The sequence below is a fragment of the Eptesicus fuscus genome, chromosome 7, assembly GCF_027574615.1.
Source record: "Eptesicus fuscus isolate TK198812 chromosome 7, DD_ASM_mEF_20220401, whole genome shotgun sequence".
In the NCBI taxonomy this organism is placed as follows: domain Eukaryota; kingdom Metazoa; phylum Chordata; class Mammalia; order Chiroptera; family Vespertilionidae; genus Eptesicus; species Eptesicus fuscus.
In genome coordinates, this window is record NC_072479.1 from 106,823,687 (window position 1) to 106,847,279 (window position 23,593).

Sequence of the window (23,593 nt, forward strand, 5' to 3'; positions counted from 1 at the left end):
CCCCTCACCCCGCGTGTCACTGGCGGGGGGTCCCTGGTCCCGCGCCGGGCAGCACCCTTCCTCTGCCAAGCGCTGGCGCAGCAGCTGGTCGTCCCTCCGAGTGGGGGGGTGGCTGGCAGACTCCCCAGCGGAGGTGGTGCTGAGGCCCAGGCTGACTCCTGGGAGAGGTAACGCGGGAGGGGCACGGACAGGGCACTCTGGAAGCTTCCGCCCCCCGGCCTGCTGCGGGGGGCTCTCTCACGCCGCCCTGGGTGACCTCCCGGCGTGGACACCGCGTTCGGGGCCCGTGGGCTTCCTCCCCGAGCCCCTGAGCCAGGCGTTCTGTGCGGACGCGGCCTGTGCCCGCCTCCCGCTCCGTGTGTTCCTGATGCTCCGTCAGGGAGCGGCCCGTGTGCCTGGCGGGATGAATAATTGACTGGCACTGCCTCCTGAGAGCCGCCGCTCCCGCCAGGCGCTCCCGGCCCGGCAGAGGCGGAGCGGGCCGGGCCAGGCCAGGCGGCTCGCCGTGCCCCTGGCGCACCCCGTCACAGCACACGGCTTGTCTGCAGCGGCCGCGGCGGGTGCTGTTGGGCCGGCATCAGCCTGGAGCTGGGGCTGTGGTTCCGGAAGTTGTCGGGGCCGAGGGTGGGCCTCTCGGGAGCAGGAATCCCACATGTGGCTCCAGGCTGTGTGTGTACATGTGTGTGCATGTGTGTGTGCGTGTGTGTGTGCGCTCATGTGTGTGTGCGTGTGAGGCGGGATCCCTTAGAGCCCACATTCTGACTGTTCTGCACGCTCTGTCCATCTGTCCCGCCCGGCCAGTGGCAGCTGCCTGCGCCCAGGAGCTGTCTTGATGGAGACCCTGACTCTACCCGGAGCCCGGCCCTCCCATGTGCATGTGCGTGTGCGTGCACGTGTGTGTGTGTGTGTGTACGCGTGCACATGCATGTCTGAGTGCGTATGGCAGGTGACAGCACAGAGGGTCAGCAGGCTGGGGCTGTGCCAGTGCTCCCGTCTGGGCACCATGGCGGCCACGGCACTGTCCTGAGTGCGGGGCCCAGCGCGGCTGCGGGACGGGGCGGGGATGGGGGTGGGCGCCCAGGCCTGTGAGCCAGGCCCCATCCATTTCCTCCATGTGTTTCTCGGGGCCCTTGCTGCAGGTGGGGGCGGCTGGTCGCAGGATCCCACGGGAGGGGGTGCCCTCGCTGCAGCAGCCTCTCCCCCAGGACACTCGGCGCCTCGGGCCTCGGCCGCTCCCGCGAGCTGCGTGCCCCCAGGCGGCTGGTGTGTGCCATCCCGGTGGCCGTTACCAGGCCGCCCCCCGCGGTGTGTGTGCCCCACGCCCTCCTCCGCTCGCCCAGCTGTCCTCTGGCTCTGCTGTCGCCCGCCCGGCGGAGGCGGGGGGCGGGAGCCCCGAGTGGCTGCTTGTGAGGCCTTATTGTGAGGGAGTTGGCCATCTGTGTGTGTCTAGGTTCCTTTCTCTTCGTTGTGTGTCTTTATTGTGGTGAAATACACATCACATGACACCTGCCGCTTGAGCCATTTTTAAGTGTGCAGCTCAGTGGTATTTGCGTACAATCACGTGGTTGTGTGGCCACCAAGGGAGGGTGGGCGGGGGGACAGATGGGTTTGCTGGTGGGCATGCGCGTCTCCCTGGGGTGGGGCAGGGGAGCCACTGTGCCTTCCACCACCCCGGCCGGCCCGGGGTGAGGCCGAGGCGACCTGATGTGGGTCTTAAGGCCGAACCCGTGCCTGCCTTGTCTGCAGGGTCCGGCAGGGGCTCCGGGACGCGGGGTGGACACAGGAGGCTTCGAGACGGCTCCCTGAGCGTTCTCTCTCTCTCTCTCCTCTCTCTCTCTCTCTCCCTCCTCCTCCTCCCTCCCTCTCTCTCTCCCGCCCTCCCTCCCCCCCCCTCTCTCTCTCTCTCTCTCTCTCTCTCTCTCTCTCTCTCTCTCTCTCTCGGTGTTGCCCTCCAGGCCGGTCCGGGGGCCCTCATCATGGCCGCGGGAGTCCAGGACTTTAACCGGACGGAGTCTGATCGGCTGAACGAGATCAAAGGTCACCTGGAAATCGCCTTGCTGGAGAAGCACTTCCTGCGTGAGTACTGCGGGAGGCAGGCCGGGGAGGGAGGCCGGGACGCCAGCCTCCGTCCAGCCGGGCAGGACAGCTCCCTGGACTCCTGTGGACAGGTGTGGCTCGCGTGGACGCCCCACACGCCTCTCACCTCTCGAGTCCGCGTGTCCCTCTGCTGCCTGCCAAGCCCAGCTCTGGCGGCGACGTCTGCTCCCCAGGGCAGAGGAGAGTGTCTCCCCGGAAATCGGATCATCCCAGCGAACCCGCGCCTGGGTCTCCGGCCCTGGACGTGGGCCTGGTGTGCCATATGTTCTGTTTGGTTTCCGCAGCGAATCGCGAGGCATAGCAGGGACGTGTGTGTGTGTGTGTGTGTGTGTGTGTGTGTGTGTGTGTGTGTTGGCCGCGTTGGAGTCGGGGCTGGGCTGCTGGCACTGCCCCCCACGGGCTCCTGCCTTGGGCTTTGGCTGGTGACCGCCGAGCGTTCGGAAGGGCCCCCGGGTCCCACAGACCCTGTCTCGTTCCACGTGCTGCCTTGGATCCGCTCGCTGCCCCTGTGTCACTCCTTATTTATTTTTATTTATGTTTTTATTGATTCCAGAGAGGAAGGGAGAGGGAGAGAGAGAGAGAAACATCCATGATGAGAGAGAATCATGGATCGGCTGCCTCCGGCACGCCCCACACTGGGGATCCAGCCTGCAATCCGGGCATGTGCCCCGACCGGGAAGCGAACCGTGACCTCCTGGTTCATAGGTCGACGCTCCATCATGGAGCCACGCTGACCGGCCCCCCAGCTTTAAAAATATATTTTATTGATTTTTTAGAGAGAGGAAGAGAGAGGGATAGAGAGTTAGAAACATCAATGAGAGAGAGACATCGATCAGCCGCCTCCTGCACAACCCTCACTGGGGATGTGCCTGCAACCAACGTACATGCCCTTGACCGGAATCGAACCTGGGACCTTTCAGTCCGCAGGCCGATGCTCTATCCACTGAGCCAAACCGGTTTCGGCCCCCCCAGCTTTATAGGTGAGGAGACCCAGGCACGGAGGGCTAAGGAAAGAGTGGCCCTAGGTGATGCCCTCAACCAGGCACGCACGTGGCCCCTGCGCAACACGGCTGACGGGGCGTGAGCGACCCTGTCAGGGAAATGCGGGGGGACAGGCAGCTCCACCCTGCGCACCCTGAACTAGTCATGTCCAAGCCACGCAGGGCTGCCCAGGCCCCGGGGAAGGGCCACAGGCGGCCACCTCCTGCAGGTCATGCCCGGCTGGGCCTCCCGCCTGCCTGTCCCCTGGGATTGTCTCCCCCTTCTGTCCTGTGTGTCCCTGGTGGTTCGTGCACTGAGCGTGGTCTGAGCCGCACCCGTGGGCGCTCTGCTCCCAGCCACACGGGCCTCACCCGCAGGTGAAGGCGGGAAGCCGCGGGGTGCGCGGCCTTCTTCTCCCGGGAAGCGGGTGACGTGTGTCTGCATTTCTGCACATTGTCCCGCCGCACGTCTGCAGTCCTGTCTTCCCCCCAAACCCCTTTCCTGGTCAGCACTCCCCTCTGCAGGTGTATGTGTGTGTGTGTGTGTCTGTGTGTGGTTAACTTAGTGTGTGTGCACGTGTGCAATTAGCTCTCTGTGTGCACGTGTGTATGCATCGTTAAATCTGCATGTGTGCACTATTAACTCCATGTGTGTGCATATGTGGTGTTAACTGTGCATGCGCACATGCATGTGCTGTTAACTCCGCATGTGTTCACGTGTGTGCTGTTAATTTTGCATGTGTGTACGTGTGTTGTTAACTCCACGTGTGTGCGCAGTTAACACCACATGTGTGCTATATACTCTGTGTATGTGTGTTAACTCCGCATGTGTGCACGTGTGTGCACAGTTAACTCCGTGTGCATGCATGAGTGTGTGCTCCGTTAACTCCGCATGTGTACATGTGTGTGCAGTTAACTCCGCATGTGTGCATGTGTATGTGCTGTTAACTTTGCGTGTGTGTGTGCACTTAAACTCTGCATGTGTGCACGTGCATGTGCGCTGTTAGCTGAGCATGGGAGTATGTGTGTGTGCTATTAACTCTGCATGTGTGCCTGTGTGTGCTGTTAACTCTGTGTGCACGTGTGTGTGCCGCTAATTCCACATGTGTGCCTGTGTGCAGGTGTGTCCCACACAGCCTCGGTCTCCCTCGCGCCTGAGGTTGTTGGCAAGCTGCTGGGGGAGCGGGCGCAGCAGGTCTGCCTGGGGCTGCGGTCGCTGATGGGCCTGCCTGACCAGGTCCTCTGACCGGTCCTGTGACCGTGGCTTGTGCTGGGTCCACAGGGGGACGGTGCGCACGGCAGGACAGGCCGCTCGGCCAGCGCGGGTGGGAGCCCGTGTGCGGCTGCTCTGGCGGCCGAGCCGCAGAGCCGGAGGAGTCTGCCCGCGCTTGGCGGGGATGCTGCCGCATCAGCAGACGAGCCTCGTGAACGTGGCTGTTGCGGGTCAAGCGGCCAGATTTGGCCGTGACACACGTGTCCGTGAGCCAGCTGAGCCAGATGCCGTCAGCGAGTGGGGCAGGGTCTGCGAGAGCCTCTAACTCGGGGCTCCAGGGAGGGGCAGGGGGTCTCTGGGGGGTCACCAGGCAGGGCAGTGGGGAGCGAGTGCCCACCAGGTGGCAGGACCACCGGACCCACGGGGACACCGTTTGGGGCCGCCCGGATCCGCGTGGACAGGAGAAGAGGCTCCTGGCCTCCGAGCGGCGTCGCTGGAGCCCTAGAGCCGGCCTGTGGTCTGTCCTGTTCGGTCGACTCCGTCCCCGCGGCCCCGGGCGCTCGCGTGGCCGAAGTGGGAGCTCCGCGTGCACAGCCTGGGCGGCGACGGGCTGCTGGCTTTTCCTCCTCACCTGAGGGTGCCTTCCCTGATGTCAGCGACAGGAGGAGAGGGACAGCCAGTGTCAGAGAGGTGTCAGTGGATTGCCTCCGTATACGCCCCGCCCGGGGGTCGAACCCACATCTGGGTGTGTGCCCTGACCGGGGACCGAGCCTGCAAACTTCCGGCTCCAGCCCACCGAGCCACGCCGGCCAGGCCGGGCATTCTTCCTTAATGATGGAAAATTTCAGAGAGAGACACCAAGAGCGAGTCATGTTCTCCCCCACGCGCCACCCCCAGCTTCCGCCGGAGTGTGAGCCAGGCCAGGCCCCTCTGTCCCCTGGCCCCCACGGCCCCGCCCCAGGAGTCCCTGCCCACCCTGTCGTGTCATCTGTAAATATTTCGTTAGGCAGCTCGCTTTGTTTTAAGAACGAAAGCCGCGGGTCTGACATCACCACGGGAAAAAACACAGGTTTTTCTTATATCGTCAGCTTTCCCACGTAAGCTCACGTCTCCCCGCCGCCTCCACATCCTCCCTCAGCAGCCTGCGTGCGCCGGCAGCTGCGTCCCCTCAGTGCTCACCGCTGGTTCTCTTTCGGCCCTTTGTGGGGGGCCAGGCCCTCTGTGGGGGGCCCGGCCCTCTGTAGGGGGGCAGGCCCTCTGTGACAGTCTCCACTTTGGACTTTGCTCAGGGCGTCCCATGGATTCCACACGTGACCTCTCATGTTCCTGTCCCTCTGGGCTGATGGGAGGGGTGAGCTTGGGGGCGGGCCCTCCCTCGGGGTCCCCACCTCCGTCATTATGGCTCCGTGCCATCATTTCATGAGAGGTTGCGAAACAGTGATTTCCGACTTCGCCTCCTCTCTCCATCCTCCCTCCCGTCCGTGTATTTTATTTCCTGTACCGTCGGGTGGCCCTGCGCAGACACAGGTCTCGAGTTCTAACTCACGTGTGTTTCCTAAACGCAAGCGCATCCTCTTGTCTGAACACGGGCGCGGTAACCAGCATCAGGAAGCTAAGGTTAGCGGGTGCTGCTCTCTAACCTGAGGTCTCTCTACCTTCCCTTGTTCCCATGTGTCCTATGGCCAGAGAGAGCCCGGATCCCGCGGCACACTCGGCCCCGCCCCCTCTCTCCCGTGGCCTGAAACGGATGTTTCCCGTTGGATTTGTTAGAGCGAATGGAAGGGAGGGAGGGAGAGAGAAGCATCGATGTGAGAGACGTGGTCGCCTCCGGAATGCACCCAGACTGGGGCTGGGGATTGAGCCTGTAATTCACTTACGTGCCCTGGACCGTGAGTCGAACCCGAGACCCTTCGGTCCGTGGGGCCACACTCTAACCACGGAGTCACGGCCGGGGCTGTCTGTGTGTCGGACTGAGGCCACTTGTTCTGTAGTGTGTCTGTGCCTCGGGTTGGTGTCTGCTGGCCCCTCATGATGAGGTTCAGGGTCCGAGCGCCGCGGGGGAGGCTGTGTCCTTAGCAGGTGCGGGTGCCGTGCTGTCGCATTGTTGAGGCCTCGTCAACAGGAGACGCATCCCGACGCCGTCTGAGGTCTCGGGTCCCGTGCAGTCGGGCTTCTCTCTGCGCCCCATTCCCTCTCTTTCCTGGGATACCAGTTGTCTTTCACGGTTGGTCCTTCCGGGTGGATTCCGTGTGACACGGGCACCCAGGCTCATCTGTTTCCCGTCTGTGCATCGCTGAGGCCAGGGTGTGTGTGTTCTTCCTCCCCCTCAGGTAACGGTGGCCCGTCCTCGCCTTCTTCCCTCGCCGGGCCCTCGAGCTCCCTCCGCCGGGGCCTGGGGGTGTTCCCCTCCCGCGCTCCCCCGGTCCGCGCTCCTTCCCTCACTGCTGTGCGGACGTGGCCTGGTTTGAGCCACGGCCCGGTCCATGGAGACCTGTCCGTTCCCCGTCCACGGCGACCACCCGCCTCTGGCCTGTAACGTAGCTGCTGGTTCTTACCAGGCCTGCCACGCGGTTGTCTGTTCTTGCCGGGCTGCCTGAGCCTGGTCCTCCACCGGAGCACCCAGCATGGTGCCTGGGACCCGTACGCAGCCGCTCAGTGAGCGAGGAGTGAGTCGCCGAAGCCCGTCCGAGCTGGGATGGCTCAGGAGAGCTGCCTCCCCCCCTCCCCCCGCCGCACCCACTGTCGGTGTGTGAACCCTGACACACTGTTCCCCGGGACCCACAGGGGCGTTTTAGTTGCCACTAACCCTGCGTGGTGTGTGGGCGGGGCCGCCCCGCGCCTCCTGGCCTGCAGGGGACGGCTGACGCGGGTGAGGAAGGCGCCTTGGTCCGGAGTTGGGACCCAGGCGTCTCGGGCTCGACGGCCCCCAGCGAGCGGCTGGGGTGACCCCGGCGGTCAGTGTTAACGTCCGTTCAGCCGCCCCAGCGCTTTCTCGGACAGACCAGGCTCTGCTCCGGGAGAGGGAGCAGCCGGCGTGCGCCGTCCTCGGTTATTGAACACGGAAGAGAGCTTGTTCCCCGGAGAAAGGCCGGGAGGAAGGATGGAGCGGGCCGCTCCGCTCACCGCGCTCGGCCTGGAGGCGGCCCCGTCCGTTACAGGAGCGCGTAACCGAACGGCCAGCACCGGGCGTTTCTGCAGCCGACGCTTCCTGCCTTTTAGCTCCAACACGCGCCTGCCGTCCTGGCAGGAGCCCGCGCTTATCGGGCGGCCGCCTGCGGGGTGCGGGCTCGGGAGGGCTCCCCAGGATTGGGTGTCAGTGGCTTGGCGTGGAGTTTGGACCTGGGAGGCGATGCTCGGGGGGCGGCAGGGCCGTGACTCCCTGGCTGCCCGAGGTCTGAGGCTTCCTCGCCCACGTGGGTCCGTGTTGCCAAGCTGTTTCCTGTGCTGACCCCGGGCCGGCTGGAGGGCCCCCCAGGTTCCACGGCCCGGGGTCTGCAGCCCTCGAGGCAGGCCTCCACCATCTCTGGGCCGATGAGATCCGCCCGTGGGCTCCCGAAGGACGCAGCCGGTGGAGAGCGAGGCTGGGGGGAGGGCGCCCTCTGCTCCCAGCCCCCGGGGCTCCTGGACGCCCCTGCCTGCGCTGACCCCCGTGTCGGGGCGGCTGGCTGTGACCCCGCGGAGGGGCTTCTCGGGGAAGCTGGTCAGGGAGGCAAATGGCAGCCGGCGGCCTCCTGCGGCCCGAGGGGCCCCCTGGACGCCCATGATCACCGAGGGCCCTGAGGAAGGGGAGGTTCGGGGCGGTCTGTGAGGAGAGCGAGGAGGACCTTTCTCACAGCGACGTCTTCTGGGAGCTGCGGCTGCTCGGCGTCAGGAGGGGCGAGGCGGCCTGGCCTGCGGGACGGGTCAGGTGTGGTGGGTCCGACCCTCCGGCCCCGCCCGCAGCCGCCCCTCTGCTCCTGTTGAGTCCGTGACGTCGAGCTGAGAGGATAACTCCCCGCGCCGGGACGGGTGGGACAGCCCAGCCCCAGCGAGGTGCTCACCACTAAGCGGCTTCTGCCCCGCACGGGGACGGCGGCGGATGACCAGCAGACGGGGGGTTCGTAAGCGGTCGGAGAGCCGAGGTGAAGACACGCCAGGGTGAGCCCGCGTCCTGTCCCATGGAACCCGTCCGGGAGCAGCGTGAAGGGGCCCCTAGGAAAGTCGCCGCCGGACCCCGGGGCCCACTAGCGGTGCGTCTTTCTAGAGCGGTGCCAGCCGGTCCTTCACAATTCATGGCGCATGTTCCACCCTGACTCCTCGCCAGGCCGGCCCTGGAGGACAGGGGCCTCCGTTTCTCCAGCTCACCGTCCGAGGGGAGACCTGGGCTCCCCCTGCTGCCCCGGGGCCTGGGCTCGGGATTGGGCTGAGGGGGAAGCCGGTGAGGGGGCTGAACACGCCCGGCCCCGCCCAGGCCCGGCCTGGGAAGATGACGGGGCAGGGGGAGCGTTCCGTCCGAGCTCTGCGCCCTCATCGTCTCCGCTCTGGGTCCACCCCACCGAACACCCCACCAGCTCCCTGGGCTGTGGAAGGGGGTGTGGTCCCCACTCCCCGGTCCTCCCCTGAGCTCCCACGCGGGCAGCGGGCAGAGGAGCTGCCAAGCCAGCATGCCTTCCCCATCCTCTGCCACGCCTGGGCGTCCCCTCCTGCGGAGCCCTCACCTGCGGAACCCTCACCTGCGGAACCCTCACCTGCGGAGCCCTCACCCGCGTGACCAGGGGAGGGCGCTGCGCGGGCAGGGGGCAGGAGGGGGTTTAGGAACGCCCATCGCTTGGCGTTGTTCTTGGCGGCGCTGGGCCTGTCGGTTGTGTGCCAGGCGGCTCCTGCTGGCGGCTCTCCTTCCCCGGGTTTAGAAAGCCTGGGGGCCCGTTCCTTCTTCCCGGCTCCCGGGGGCTGGCGGGGGGCCAGCCGGCCGCCATCGCGTGAGCTGAGGCCCGTCTCCCTCCGAGTCCGTCTCCCTCCGAGTCCGGGTGCTGTGGGCTGGGGGGGCTGGAGGCCCCGGCCAGCTTGCTGACCTGCCCTCCTCCCCACCCGAGGCCGGAGCAGGTGGGCGGGCCCCTCGTGGGGAGCGCCCTCGATGTCCGGAGCTGGGTTCCTGCTTTGGGGGCTCCACGTCTGGGGCTCACTGTGCCCCGTCCTTTGAGAGCCGTGGCCGGCGCCTCCACAAAGCGTGGGGCTGAGGCAGGACTCACCCTCCCCTCGTCAGGGCCCCTGAGGCTCCTGCCAGGGGGCGGCTGCTGGGACGGGGCTGCAGGGGGCTTCCGGGTGAGGAAACGAACCTGTAGGAAGGCGGGCGGACGTCTCTGTGGTTCTCCGGGTCCCCACCCCCCACCATGTGCTGCTGCCCGACTGCTCTCCTGGGAGGTGGGGGGTGGGGGGTGGACAGGCGCAGCCAGTGCCCTGGGGGCCATCCTGGCTTCCCTTGGATGCCGCAAAGCTGGCGGCTCGCTCTGCTCCCGTGGGTGCCGCGTCGAGGGGGAGCGCAGTGAGGGACTCACCTCTTACGGTACCAGCTTCTCTCTCCGGGGACACCCTCTGGTCCTGGAAGGTGTTGGGGTCCTGACTCATTCCGGGGCCAGCATTGTGGCTCTCCTGGCCTCCCCGAGGCTCCCCGCCCCCCTCCCCGCCGGCTGGCCCCGTTGTCTGCCAGGTCAGCAGCTGCTGCGGAGCCCTGAGCCCCTGTTCCATGCTGCGGCCACGGGGCCCGCGCTCTGCAGGAGGCGTGTGGCGCCGGGAAGGCCTGCGCGGGGCCTGGAGGCAGAGCAGCGGCCAGGGCCCTGGTCCCCACGGGAGGCGGGGAGGCGAGGCTGCCTCTGAACCCCAGCTCAGCGCCGTGAGGCAGGAAACTGGCTCCTGTCTCTTTTCTCGCTCATGGAGGAGAGGAAGCCGACGGCAGGCGTTTGTAGCGCCTCTGTCCTGTGCGGAGAGCCGCTGTGGTCTGTGCGGTCGACCTCAGTGGTCACCGCGGGGAGGGAGCGCGCCGCCACGTCCACGTCCTTGTCGAAGCCAGCGTTCCAGGCGCAGGGAGCGCGCTCCGAGGAGCAGGAGCGGCCTCAGAGGAGCTGCGGGGGGCGGCGCTGGGTGCTGACTTAGCTGCTTGTGCCACCGGGGAGGGGGCGCTTGGCGGAGGCACATCTTCTCACAGCTTTGCCGGAACTGGGACAAGCAGGCCCTCAGGCTGCGTCTGGGGGCTGCTGTCCCTGCGGCGCCAGCCTGGGGTGCCCACTGCTCCCTCCCTGGCTGGGGAGACCCCTGAGGCGGGGGCCTCGGGACCTAGGCGGAGCGTGTTTGTTCGGCTCTGCAGACCCAGGGCAGGGGCAGGGGCAGGGCAGCTCTGGGCTGAGGAGTGGAGGGCCCGAGGCCCTGTCTGCAGCCCCGCGGTGTGGGCGGTCTGCCCCTCAGAGACAGGCGCAGCGCCTCCCACGGGTCGGGCAGGGGTCGCTGTCGCGTGTTCACACCCTGCCCTCGGCCAGCCTGGCTGCCGCTGCCACGTGGTGAACTTGGCTGCGCATTGACCTTTCTGATCGGGACCTGGGGAGGGACTTGGGGGGCAGCCGTGTTCAGGAAAACGTGGCTCCCCGTCAGGGATGCTGGTGGGGCCGAGGGCCGTGTCTGAGGAGGAGGCGTGGGGCTGCGTGGCCTTCAGATGGGACGGTTTCCCGTGGGAACGGGCGGCATCCCCGGCGCCTGTTCGGGGGACCTTCTCCTCGGGGCAGGGTGCGGGGCGCGGGGGCTGAGGTCAGGTGCCTGGAGCAGCCGGGCCCAGCAGGCGGGACAGGAGGACCGGCCTCCAAATATTTACCCAGCGACATCCGGCAATCCGCAAACCTAAACATTTTTCCTTGGGCAGTGACGAAGCCCAGCCAGTCACGGACTCCCAGGTGGGGGTGGGGGTGGGGGGTGGGGATGTCCAGCCGCCTCCCTTCTCCCGGGCACCCGCCCAGGGGGGTCTCCTGACCGCAGGCCTCTCCTCTCTGGTCTGGCCCCGCTCTGTGCCCTCAGACAGGGTCCTGCCTTCAGGCACAGCAGCTTCTGTAAACTGGCCGGGGCCGTAGGTCAGGGCCTGGGGCCGTAGGTCAGGGCCCGGGGCCGTAGGTCAGGGCCCGGGGCCGTAGGTCAGGGCCCGGGGCCGTAGGTCAGGGCCCGGGGCCGTAGGTCAGGGCCCGGGGCCGTAGGTCAGGGCCCGGGGCCGTAGGTCAGGGCCCGGGGCCGTAGGTCAGGGCCCGGGGCCGTAGGTCAGGGCCCGGGGCCGTAGGTCAGGGCCCGGGGCCGTAGGTCAGGGCCTGGGGCCGTAGGTCAGGGCCTGGGGCCGTAGGTCAGGGCCCGGGGCCGTAGGTCAGGGCCCGGGGCTGTAGGTCAGGGCCCGGGGCCGTAGGTCAGGGCCTGGGCTGTAGGTCAGGGCCTGGGGCCGTAGGTCAGGGCCCGGGGCCGTAGGTCAGGGCCCGGGGCTGTAGGTGGCCAGGCCAGGAAGAGAAGCTACTACATCACCCTGAGCATTTGGCCGTCCTGCCCAGGCCAGCGAGGGTGTCACTGACCATGGTGAGAGGCGGTGGAGGCCAGCGAGGGTGTCAGTGGCTGTGGTGAGGAGCGGTGGAGGCCAGCGAGGGTGTCACTGACCATGGTGAGAGGCGGTGGAGGCCAGCCTGCAGCCCTGGTCACTGGTCAGACCTCGAGGAGAAGTCCTGGCTCTCACCGAGGGCCCTCGTCACCCAAATGGGGTGGAACTGGTCACGTTTCTGGGTCTCGGGAATGCCTTTGGGACAAGAGCCGATGTGGCTTTTCCTGTGGGATTTCCATCTGCAAGGCCTCAGCCTGCCAACCCGGCTACCCAGGTGACTGTGACCGTCCCCTGTGCTCCATCCGGGGGGTCTGTGACCGTCCCCTGCGCTCCATCCGGGGGGTCTGTGGTCTGACCGTCCCCTGCGCTCCATCCGGGGGGTCTGTGGTCTGACCGTCCCCTGCGCTCCATCCGGGGGGTCTGTGGTCTGACCGTCACCTGCGCTCCATCCGGGGGGTCTGTGGTCTGTGACCGTCCCCTGCGCTCCATCCGGGGGGTCTGTGGTCTGATCGTCCCCTGCGCTCCATCCGGGGGGTCTGTGGTCTGTGACTGTCACCTGCGCTCCATCCGGGGGGTCTGTGACCGTCCCCTGCGCTCCATCCGGGGGGTCTGTGGTCTGTGACTGTCACCTGCGCTCCATCCGGGGCGTCTGTGGTCTGTGACCGTCCCCTGCGCTCCATCCGGGGGGTCTGTGACCGTCCCCTGCGCTCCATCCGGGGGGTCTGTGGTCTGACCGTCCCCTGCGCTCCATCCGGGGGGTCTGTGGTCTGTGGTCTGTGACCGTCCCCTGGACCGTGGCCACCACAGGCCACACAGCTGATGGCGGTAGGAACAGGACCTGGCTGACCCTCGGCCTCATCGGACCCCCTGCTGTGCAGTGACCCCCCCCCCCCCGTGGTAGTTGGTCCCACCCTCACTGTCGCTGCGTGACTCTCAGATGCTCGTGGGAGAGTTCATTCCTGACTTTTCCAGCTTCCAGAGGAGCTGCATTCCTTGGCTCCTGCCCCCTCCTTCCGACTTCAGAGTCTGCAGGGGGCATCTTCCGGGCTCTCTCTGACCTCTGACCTCTGACCCTCCTCCCTCTCAGGAATTTACGTGACCCAGAGAATCCAGGACACTCTCCTTTCTCGAGATCCTTAACGTCATCGCGTTTGCCGAGTCCCTTTGTCCACGTGAGGTCACCGCTGTGTCCCCGTCAGGCGGCGGGGGGCTCCACGTGCCCGCAGACCGGCCGCCTGGGCCCTGCAGCTGGAGCAGGCGGCGGGCAGCTCACTGGCCCTTCCCTCCCCGCAGAGGAGGAGCTCCGGAAGCTGCGAGAGGAAACCAACTCCGAGATGCTGCGGCAGGAGCTGGACCGCGAGCGGCAGCGGCGGATCGAGCTGGAGCAGAAGGTGCAGGAAGTGCTGAAAACCAGGTGAGAGGGGGTGCGGGGGTACGGGGGGCACGGGTGAGAGGGGCAGGTGAGGGGGTGTGGGGGCTGGGTGAGCGGTGCCCAAGGCCAGGTGAGGGGTTCAGGGGCCGGGTGAGGGGGTGCAGGGGCTGGGTGAGGGGTGCAGGGGCGGGTGAGGGGTGCGGGGTGGGTGAGGGGATACAGGGGCCGGGTGAGGGGATACAGGGGCCGGGTGAGGGGCTGCAGGGCTCCTCTGGACCCCCAGGCCCCGCTGAGGTTTGCCTGGAGCTACGCCTTTCCCACGTCCTGGGGTCCCTGCTGGTCAGTCGCCCAGGCCAGCACAGAGCGGGTGGCGTGGTTGGGGCTGCGGCATGGAGGAGGGCGTGGCCAGAGCCCCGGGACAGACCCCGCCCGGGGGCCGGAGCCCCGCGCTGTCAGGGCCGTCGCCGAAAGGCAGGCGGACAGTCAGGGTCCAGCTGCTCCGGGAGAGGGTGTGAGGCCGGGGGCCGCTGAGATGGGTGTGGCTGGGCTGCAGGGACAGGAAGCCAGGCAGGTGGCTGGCACAGGGCGAGCGGCCTCGCGTGGTGCTGGGTCATCCGGTGTCGGGTGTCTGTACCAGCGGCCAGGGAACCCGCGGTGAGAGCTGCCGGTTCCGAGCTCCACAGCGAACAAGGAAGCAAACGTGGGAGAACGGACAGGAAAGAAAAGACGTGCGCGTCTGCGAGGCACGTGTGTATTTGGGCCTTAACGCTACCACACGGCTGTACCGATTTTTCGGTAATTTCTGAATCTCTGGTGACTCCTGATTTTCGGTACTTTGCCTATTTTCCACAATGTCTCCAAGTTCCATCTCATTCTAACCACTTGTTTGCATGTAACTAACATGTTTCTATATCATGTTGATTTTTCCTCTTTAATGCTCAGGAGCCCAGGTATAGGGGACAGTTAGGTTCAGGGCCTCCGGTCTGGTGGGTTAACGAAGAAAAGGCACCTGCTGGGGCAGCTCCGCTGGGCCGCGAGGGCCCCGGAGGGCGCTGGGCCGCGAGGGCCCCGGAGGGCGCTGGGCCGCGAGGGCCCCGGAGGGCGCCGGGCCTAGAGGGCCCCGGAGGGCGCCGGGCCGCGAGGGCCCCGGAGGGCGCCGGGCCGCGAGGGCCCCGGAGGGCGCTGGGCCGCGAGGGCCCCGGAGGGCGCCGGGCCGGGAGGGCGCTGGGCCGCGAGGGCCCCGGAGGGCGCTGGGCCGTGCCGCGCGTCCCCTCTGAGCGGAACGCAGCCCAGGCTCGGGCGCCCACCGTGGTCTGCACTGATGGAGGCCTCACCCTCTTGCTCTTCAAGGACCGAGGAGCAGGCGGCTCAGCAGCCTCCGAGGAGCCAGGCCCCGGTCGCTAACGGAGCAGGAGCAGGAGCAGGTGGGTCCCGCGGGCTCCCGGCTGGGGTGGCGCTGGCTGGCGATCCTGTTCCGGGGCCCCCGTGCTCGTGGCCGGGCCCCTCATCGGAACGGGGTTCGTGTCTCACTGGGAACCCGTGAGTGGTCGCGGCGAAGACAAGTCGTCCCATCAGAATGTGGTCGCGCTTCTCACGGCCGCGCAGGGGGGTGCTCTTCAGCCTCCCCCTCCCCCCCCCAGCCGCAGTGTCGTCCTCACACTGGCTTCGTGGCCACCAGCACGGCTGGTCCTCCCGTGTAGGGGATGCGCGAGCAGAGGTGGAGGGGGGCGGCGGCCGTGGGGGGGCGGCCGACACACTCCCCGCGTCGGGACTCAGACCCGCTCTCACGCTTCTCTTCCCACCACAGCGCACGTCTGTCGCCCGCGCGCTTCTCTTTCTAACCTGCGGAGGGTGGCGCGGGAGGACACCGGGTCCCCTCTGGCTGCAGGAGGGCCTCCGTGGTGGGCCCTGGGCCCTGGAGCTCGGACCCGGGACCCAAGACCAGAGCCGCTCCCACAGGCTGGCCATTCTCGGGAAGCCCGGCCTGTCCTGGTGGAGCGCAGAGCGTCACGGGGAGGCTCGGGTGACGCACCACCCACTGCATGGATGAGGAAACTGAGGCCCGGCGGGGGCGGGGGAGAGGCGGCCTCTCAGGGCAGGCGCCTGGCCGAGCTGAGCTGAGTCCGCAGCGGGGTGCCGCCCCTCCCCCGCCCGGTCTGCTGGGGTGTCCTCTCCTGGTTCCCCGTGTTCTCGGGCTCCGCGGCCGGCGACCCAGGTTCCAGGCCAGGAGCACAGGGGACCCCAGGGACCCCTCCTGTGGGCGAGGGCCGTGCCAGAGAAGTGTAAGGTGCAAGACCCCAATCCGCGGCCCCCTTCCCCCCGGCTCCGGCCTCCCGTCCAGGCCCGGCCGCAAGCCGAGTCCATGGTGATAGTTTGGCCACTGGAGCGGGGCCTCTGTGTGGGAGCCGGAGGGAGGGACCCCACCAAGGGCAGCCGCAGCATGAGGTGGGCGGGGACAGGTGCTGTGTGTGTGGGGGGGTTGGGGGGCTGACCTGTATCTGGGGGCAGGGACTCCAGGACTCCAGCCCATCTGCTTTACATGTTAACGTTTCTGCGTTGTTAACGTTGGGAAAACTCTGAAGAGCATCCCACGCATGTGAACGTCCCTGCGTTTCAAACACCCTGTCCCTGGTGTGAGGGGTCCACAGCTGCTTTGGCAACAAGGCTGACCCTGCCTCTCACCGGTCCCGGGAGCACAGGCCCGCACCCCCTCTGTGCCGGGGTGGCCTCTGCAGCAACCTCCCACCCTCGTCCCTGGAGCCGCGGGACGTGACCGCCCCCTCCCTCCTCCCTCTAACGGTAGCGGACACTGCCCCCTGCAGGCGGCCCCGAGACCTGCCTCCGGAAGGAACAGCCGGTGCAGAGCTCTCGTTCTGCCATCGGGCCTGTTTCTGAGGCTGTGCTGGGCTGGCTTCCCAGTCCTTGCCCCGCCCCAGGCCGGTCCCCGACACACGCCCCCTGGCTGGGGCGCAGGGTCCCGGGGAGGGAGCCCATCCAGCCACCTCCCCGGCAGCCCCGCGTGCCCAGTAAGAAGGAGGCAGGCTGGATGCAGACCCACGTGGGCTGCGAGCTGCCTGGACCGCGCCTGGGCGGGGGGCGGCCTCCACGAGCCGGGCCAGGCGTGAGCAAGAGGCCCGTGTGGGCTGGCCTGCACCTTGGGGCGGAAGCAGGTCTGGCTCTGTTTTGGGGGGCTGAGCCCTTCACAGCCTGGCGTGGACCTGCATCTCCCCCGGGGCTTCCTCGAGCCCCCGCCCCGCAGGCCCCTGGCCCCGAGCCTCACGGGATGCCCGCCTGTGCCCGCAGACCGGTGGGGCCAGGGGCTGTGCCCCCGCCTGCAGAAGTGGTTCTACGGGAAGTTCGGGGAGTACGTGGAGGACTTCCGGTTCCAGCCCGAGGAGAGCGCGGTGGAGACGGAGGAGCCCCTCAGCGCCCGCAGGTGGGCCTCGGAGGCGGGGCAGCCGGGGGGGGGGGGGGTTGCCCACAGCTGCGGGTTCCCAGCCGCGGTGCCACCCGAGGGCGCCCATAATTTCAGGATGGCTGTGGCACCGCCCTGACCTCCCTCGGCCTCACTGGTGCCTGTGGCAGGCACGGGGGCAGGGGCGCAGGGAGGTGGTGCCCGCTGCCGGGCCTTCCTCGTGGGGCCAGGCCCCCGCTCGGTGAACACGCCCCCCACATGCGGGGAAGGGGGGCCCACAGCCAGCACGGAGCTCAGGCGTGGGGGTGGGGGTGGGGGTGGGGGTGGGGGCGCAGCTGCAGGGAGTCTCGCTGGCCCTCACCTCGCCCTCCCTGCCTTGCAGGCTGACCGAGAACATGCGGCGACTGAGTGAGTGCCCACCATGGGGGGGGCGGGCTCTGCCCTCTCGCCCTGACCTGGACGTATTTCTAGAAGGCGTTCCTCAGGCGTGCACTCCCAGCCTCTCCCATAGCTGCTGGGAGTGTGTCCCGGGCCCCCCTCTGTCCCTCGGGCGTGGAGGCCCCTGGAAGGGGGCGCTTTCCCAGAACGAGCCCCAGCCCTCCTCCTGCCCGGGCACAGGCGTGCGGGTGGCGGGCAGACGGCGGGTGCTTCCCCACGGGCACCGGGCAGCACCGCGAGGCCGGCCAGCACGGCCTGACCGTCCGCCGCTCCGTCCCCAGAGCGCGGCGCCAAGCCGGTCACCAGCTTCGTGAAGAACCTTTCCGCCTTATCCGACTGGCACTCCGTCTACACGTCCGCCATCGCCTTCACCGTGAGTGCTCCTCGCGGGCGGGGCGTGGGGGGGATGGGGGAACCCTCCCCGGGTCTTCCCGGGGACCCCGGTGTGCGGGACGGCTCAGCCTCAGTTTGTCCACCTGTGAGGTGGGCACGGTGATGCCGCCCGGGGGGTGGGAGAGGACCGGGAAGGTGTGCACCATGGCCGCCTGCGGGGCTCTGCACAGAGGGGCCCGCGGAGCCTCCAGCTTTGCTCTGCTTCCCGATGGGCCTGGGAGCACCGGTCCTGGGGAGCGGAGGGGTCCCCCAGCGCCGAGGGGCTGCCCCTCCTGCAGGCCCGCAGCCCCCTGGGCCCCAGGGCCGTCCGCCGGCAGGGGGAGGGGAGGATGAGGCCTGCCTGCCGGGCCCCTGACCAACCTCTCCCCCCGTCCCCGCCCTCCTGCCCGCAGGTCTACATGAACGCCGTGTGGCACGGCTGGGCCATCCCCATGTTCTTGTTCCTGGCAATCCTGCGGCTGTCCCTCAATTACCTCATAGCCAGGTGGGTGAGCGGGTTGGTGTCACACACCTGACACGCCGCCGGCTCTGCCCCGTGCACGGGCGTGTGGGTCATCTGTGGCTCTGGGCCTCCCGTGTCCTGGGGCGGCCGTGGCTGATTCCGAGAGTCCCCAGCAGCTAGCCCCTCCTCCGATGGGCTGTTTTGGCAAGAAAAGCTCCTCCAAACCTCAGACAAAGCTGCGAAGGCCCCGTGCCCGGGCGGCCCGCCGCGTGTGAGGCGGGCGTGTGAGGCGGGCGGACCCCAGCGGGGCCTGGTCGGCGTGTTTCCCCTTCCTGTTCTCTGAGCCCCGAGCGAGGCCGTGGGCGGCTCTCTGGGGGGCGTTGTGGGGGAGCCAGTCCCAAGCTACCGGGTCTCTCTGTGAACCCCACTTCCCCGGGCCTGAGAGCCCCGCTCCGCACTGGGCCCGGGCTCAGCATGCTCACCCCACACTCCCGGCGCCGCACAGGCCGGCATGGACGTGTCTCTGGTAGAGGAGCAGTCAGAGCTGGTGGGGCCGCAGGCCTCCCAGCGGCCTCACCCGCGTTTCCCTTTTTTTTTTTTTTTTAAGTTTTTATTGATTTCAGAGAGGAAGGGAGAGGGGGGAGAGAGATAGAAATATCAATGACGAGAGAGAATCGTGGATCAGCTGCCTCCCGCACGCCCCACACTGGGATCGAGCCCGCAACCTGGGCAGGTGCCCTGACCCGGAATCGAACCCTGACCTCCTGGTTCGTAGGTCATGCGGGCGGGGCCTCACCCACTTGTTTTGAAAGGTTTCTTGTCCCATCACCTCTGGGGGCTTTTACATGTGTCCCCCAGGCGGGCCCCCAGGGGAGGGCCGGGAGGCCACCTGCGTGGTCTGCACAGGGCGGGGTGGGGCGATGGAGGTGGCGCTGGTGGTCCTGGAGGTGAAAGGCGGGGCTCCCGCAGCCCCTTGTCTAGGGCTGGGCGGGGTGGGGGGTGCGTGACGCCCTGTGACCGTGTGCGCTCTCCCCATCCGCCAGGGGCTGGAGGATACAGTGGAGCATCGTGCCCGAGGTGTCGGAAGTGGTGGTAAGTCCCGGGGTGAGGGTCTCGCCCTGGGTCCCCTGCAGGGCCCCCGAGGCCAGGTGCAGCTGTGTGGGTGCCCGCCCGGAGCCCCGCCTGCCCAGCAGAGGCCGGAGGCGCCCGGTCCCTGGGCAGCTGCGCCCTGACCGCGTGACGGCTGGTGCCCCGGTCGGTGCCCTGCAGGCCCAGGCTCGGCTGCTCTGGAAGAGTTGCCCTGCCCGGCCTGTTCTACTGACCCTTCCCCTGGGATGGACCATGGCGGGGGGGACGGTGAAGGGGGGCCGCTGTAGCCCCCACAGCCTCCTGTGCAGGGAGGGGCCAGCGGGCCGGGCCAGCAATGTGTAGAGCAGGGTCAGCTCCGTAGGCAAAAGCTCCGTGGGCATCTCACCTCCCACCTGCCTTGTGAGTTCAGTCCTGTTGGCGCAGCCAGGCCACTCACTGCCCTGCGCTGTGACGGGGACCGAGTGGCCCCAGAGCCGCGCGTTTGCGGCGTGGCCCAGGCAGCAAAGACATGTTGAGCTCGCTCTAGAGGGGCCTCTGCCCTGGACAGAACCGCTGGTGTGGGCAGGAGGGAGCCCTCAGTGCTTCCACGGGCCTCAGCAGATGTTGGAGCACCTACTGTGTGCATGGAGCACGCAGTAGGGGTGCTGAGTGTGATGGTGCCTGCAGGGTTCCCTTAGGTCAGAGAGGATGTCTGGGGCAGGCCCGGGTCCAGGGTCCCTCTGGAGGGTTTTGTTGAAAGAACTTAGACAAGCAGGGTGAGTCCGGTCCTCCTCTGCCTCAGTTTCCCTGCCTGTAAAGTGAGTTGGGGGCACTGCATGGTTTCAGATGCGCCTTCGAATGGAGCCATTAGTGGGAGCCTCAGCCCCGCTGGCTATAGGGGTGTCCACTGCCTGCCCTCCTGCCCTCTCAGGCGCCAAGAGGGGGGTGCCCCGAGCTGGCCCCTGAGGCCAGGTCCCCCGGGACGGCGTCCCTGGGCTGAGTGGGGGTGGCAGAGGGCCTGGCCCCGGGCGGAAGGCCTCGTGCGGTTTGTAAGTGAGGTCTCTGGGCGTTAATCGCGGCGGCCGTTCTCGCCCTGTGACCCAGGAGCCGCCGAAGGAGGACCTGACCGTGTCGGAGAAGTTCCAGCTGGTGCTGGACGTCGCCCAGAAGGCCCAGGTACCGCTCCTGCCGGCCCGGGGCCAGCGCCCGGTCTCCCCTGGCTCGTCCGGCTCAGCTGACCTGCCGTCGGCCTGACGGGTCCCTCCCCACCCCGAGGCAGCCCCCCGTCCCCCGGTGGGGAGCGTCACCCATTTGGGACGGCGGGCGCACCTGGTGGTGGGAGCCCCTCCCGGCAGGGACTTCTGGGAGGGCCACAGGACCGGGTCCGACACCCCGTTAACCCACCAGTCGGCCGGCTGGATGGCGGGTGGGACCGCGGGCTGTGGCCCCGGCTGTGGTCTCGGGGGGCTGCCCGGGAAGCTGCTGTGGGACCCACGGCCCCGAGTCGGTCCCAACCAGTCGCTTCCTCACGCAGAACCTGTTCGGGAAGATGGCCGACATCCTGGAGAAGATCAAGAAGTAAGTCACCGCCCCGCCCGCGCGTCCGGGCGCCACCCCGCGCCCGCTGACCCCGTCTCCCTTCCAGCCTGTTCATGTGGGTGCAGCCCGAGATCACGCAGAAGCTGTACGTCGCGCTGTGGGCCGCCTTCCTGGCCTCCTGCTTCTTCCCCTACCGCCTGGTGGGGCTCGCCGTGGGTGAGCAGGCGCGGGCGGGGTGGCCGGGTGGGGGGAGGGGGGCGGGGTGGCCAGGGTGGTGATGGCCGGGCCTTGGGGAGGCAGCCGGGCCTCGGGGGCTGTGCACTTTCATTGCTGCCCCTTGGCACCTGGGCAGCGCCTGAGCCCTCGCACCTGGGGGAGCCCCCGCCATGAGGGCTGCCCCCATCAGAGGGCGGGCTGGGGACGGCGCCCAGTTTCCCTTCACGTCACCCGGGGGTGGGGACAGTGACGTCTGGTACGGGGGGCAGTTTTATTGTTTGTCCTGAGCCTCCTCTGGGTTCGCAGAAACATAAGAGCGGCCGCTCCCTTAGCCGGGCCCACCGTGCCTTTCCTCCCCTTCCCCGCCCCCCATCACCGTGCCTTCCCCCCGCCCCCCATCCCCGTGCCTTCCCCCCGCCCCCCATCACCGTGCCTTCCCCCCGCCCCCCATCACCGTGCCTTCCCCCCGCCCCCCATCCCCGTGCCTTCCCCCTGCCCCCCATCACCATGCCTTCCCCCCGCCCCCTCCCGGGAGCACGGTGCCAGGCCCCACGGGTGCGGCCGGCCGGCCGAGCGGGCGGCGGTGGCGTCCCGGTGAAGGGCTCTTCTCCTCCCAGGCCTCTATGCCGGGATCAAGTTTTTCCTCATCGATTTCGTCTTCAAACGCTGCCCGCGGCTGCGAGCCAAGTACGACACCCCCTACATCATCTGGAAGAGCCTGCCCACCGACCCGCAGCTCAAGGAGCGCTCCAGCGCCGCCGCCGTGTCCCGCAGGGTGAGCGCCCGCCGGGCCCGGAGCCCGCCGCCGTGCGTTCACGCATGGTCGCTGGGGCCGACGTCCTCGCTACCCGGGCCCTGGAACGGCTTAGGCGTCCTTCCCGCTCCAGGCCCTGCTGTGTCGAAGGCGGGACCTACCGAGCCAGGCGGCCCCCAGGCCCAGGGCCGGCTGTTGTCATGGCTACAGAGCCTGGGGCCTTGGGAGGAGGGGCCCCGGCAGTGCCGCTCTGGGCGGGTGGCAGGTTCCGCTGTCCCCAGCTCTGAGGCTCGGGCAGCCAGGCCCGCAGCACCTGATGGGCCCTCCTTGGTCCCGGTTTCGTTCACAGTGAGAGCCACATGGGCACCGACACTGTCCCGGGCCAGCCTAGTGCTGCCTCGGGGTCTCCGACGGGGAGGTTCCGGGCCTAGCGGAACTCCAGGCAGGTCCCGGAGGCCTTCCTGGAGGAGGTGACCCTGGCAGAGTCGTGTCTGTGCGTGGGCTCTGAGGAGAGGGTGTGCCGTGACCTGTTGATGCTTCTGTGGGTGGGAGGGAAGCTCTGGGTCGAGGGGGGCCCGTGCTCCCCAGTTCTGGGACAGGAAGGCTTGTGGGGAGCCTGAACTCACAGTGGGGTGTGCCGCCGGCAGGCGTGAGGCAGCGGCTGGGCTCTGGGCACAGATGGAGGGGGACTCGGGAGAGGCACAGAGGCAGGCAGCCCGGCTCCCTGACAGCATGGGGGACCCGGGGGGGCCTGCGGGGCCCTGTGGGTGGTCAGGACCCCCTCCTCGCACTGGCCACTCTCGGGGACAGTCCGGGAGCAGGTGCGCCTCGGGGTGGAGGGCGGCCCGCCGCGGGCCCACGGCCGGTCTGCGCTTGCAGCTTGCTGAGCGGTGTGTGTGGCCCCGTTTTTCTCTTGTCGCGGTCACACGTGTCTTGTCTCCTCCCGGCCAGCTGTCAGGGCACGACAAGGTAGGGTCCGCGGGGAGCCCCGCTGTGGCTGGTGCTGTGCGTTGCTGTGTCGTGACTGACGTTGAACGTTGCTTCGCTGGCCTGTCCGCCACCGGCTCTGGGTCTGAACCGGCGCCCAGCTCCCTTCTCCCCCCTCCCGCAGCCCCGCGTGGCTCGGGGGCCGTGTGCGGGGTGCAGGCTCCCGGGGCGTCCGGGGTGTGGACGTCGCCGGGGGAAGCGGGACCGTGTGTGCGGCTGCGTGGGGGAGGCTGCGCGCGTCCCTGTCCCCTCCCCGCGGGCACGCTGACGGGACGGTGCCGTTGGCAGCTGCAGACGGCGTCCGCGCGGAGCTACGTGGCCAGTGCGCCCGCAGGCCTGGGCCGGGACGAGGACGCCGGCCGCCTCCACAGCACCAAGAAGGGCAACTTCCACGAGATCTTCAACCTGACGGAGAACGAGCGGCCGCTGGCGGGTGTGTGCGCCGTGAGCCGGGACCAGCTGGCCGGGTGGGGGCCGCCCCGGGGGGGGCGGTGGAGGGCTGCCCCCGCGTGTGCAGGCTTCCTGGGCCGCAGGGGCAGGAGCAGGTGGCCCGGCCCAGCCCGTGCAGGGGGTCCCGTGCGGTAAGCGGTTCGTTTCCCAGCGGGAACTCGCAGGGCCGGCCGCGAGCCACGTCCCACAGGGTTGGCACTGCTGGCAGCTCCCTGGCACAGGCAGGCAATGCCCTGAGGCCCAGCCCGGGCACCACGGCCATGGCCATCGGACACGGAGGCCCAGAGCCCTGTCCGCCCCCCAGAACAGCCTCCCATAAACCCCTAAACTGCTGGGCGCTCGGTGGACTGGGCTCCTCGCATGTCTGGCATCGGTGGGGCGAGCCCCCCAGGGAAGGGAGCCTGGGAGGGTGTCCGTGTTGACCTTCTGAGCCCTCGTCCTGCTGACCTTGACCATGAACCTGGGCCTTGGAGCCTCTGTTTCATTTTAACTTGACGGTTTGACCAGGGCCTGTTTCTTTTCTTTTCTTTTCTTTTTTTAATATATGTTTATTGATTTCAGAGAGGAAGGGAGAGGGAGAGAGAGAGAGAGCCATTAACAATAAGAGACCCACTGATGGCTGCCTCCTGCATGCC

At 68.1% G+C, this 23,593-nt stretch overlaps 1 protein-coding gene across 3 annotated transcripts in view; it reads left to right on the forward strand.

Moving 5' to 3' along the window:
- The window catches only part of GRAMD4 (GRAM domain containing 4), a 53,957-nt gene that overhangs the window by 25,803 nt on the left and 4,561 nt on the right, over positions 1-23,593 (forward strand). For all 3 annotated transcript variants that reach the window (XM_054719647.1, XM_054719649.1, XM_054719648.1), the window contains exons 3-15: positions 1,956-2,076; positions 13,178-13,298; positions 14,607-14,680; positions 16,560-16,692; positions 17,054-17,079; positions 17,391-17,482; positions 17,895-17,986; positions 18,988-19,036; positions 20,117-20,188; positions 20,547-20,590; positions 20,658-20,767; positions 21,385-21,542; positions 22,797-22,941. In XM_054719647.1, the coding sequence (XP_054575622.1) occupies positions 1,956-2,076; positions 13,178-13,298; positions 14,607-14,680; positions 16,560-16,692; positions 17,054-17,079; positions 17,391-17,482; positions 17,895-17,986; positions 18,988-19,036; positions 20,117-20,188; positions 20,547-20,590; positions 20,658-20,767; positions 21,385-21,542; positions 22,797-22,941 (1,237 nt within the window). The remainder of the gene's footprint in view (positions 1-1,955; positions 2,077-13,177; positions 13,299-14,606; positions 14,681-16,559; positions 16,693-17,053; positions 17,080-17,390; positions 17,483-17,894; positions 17,987-18,987; positions 19,037-20,116; positions 20,189-20,546; positions 20,591-20,657; positions 20,768-21,384; positions 21,543-22,796; positions 22,942-23,593) is intronic.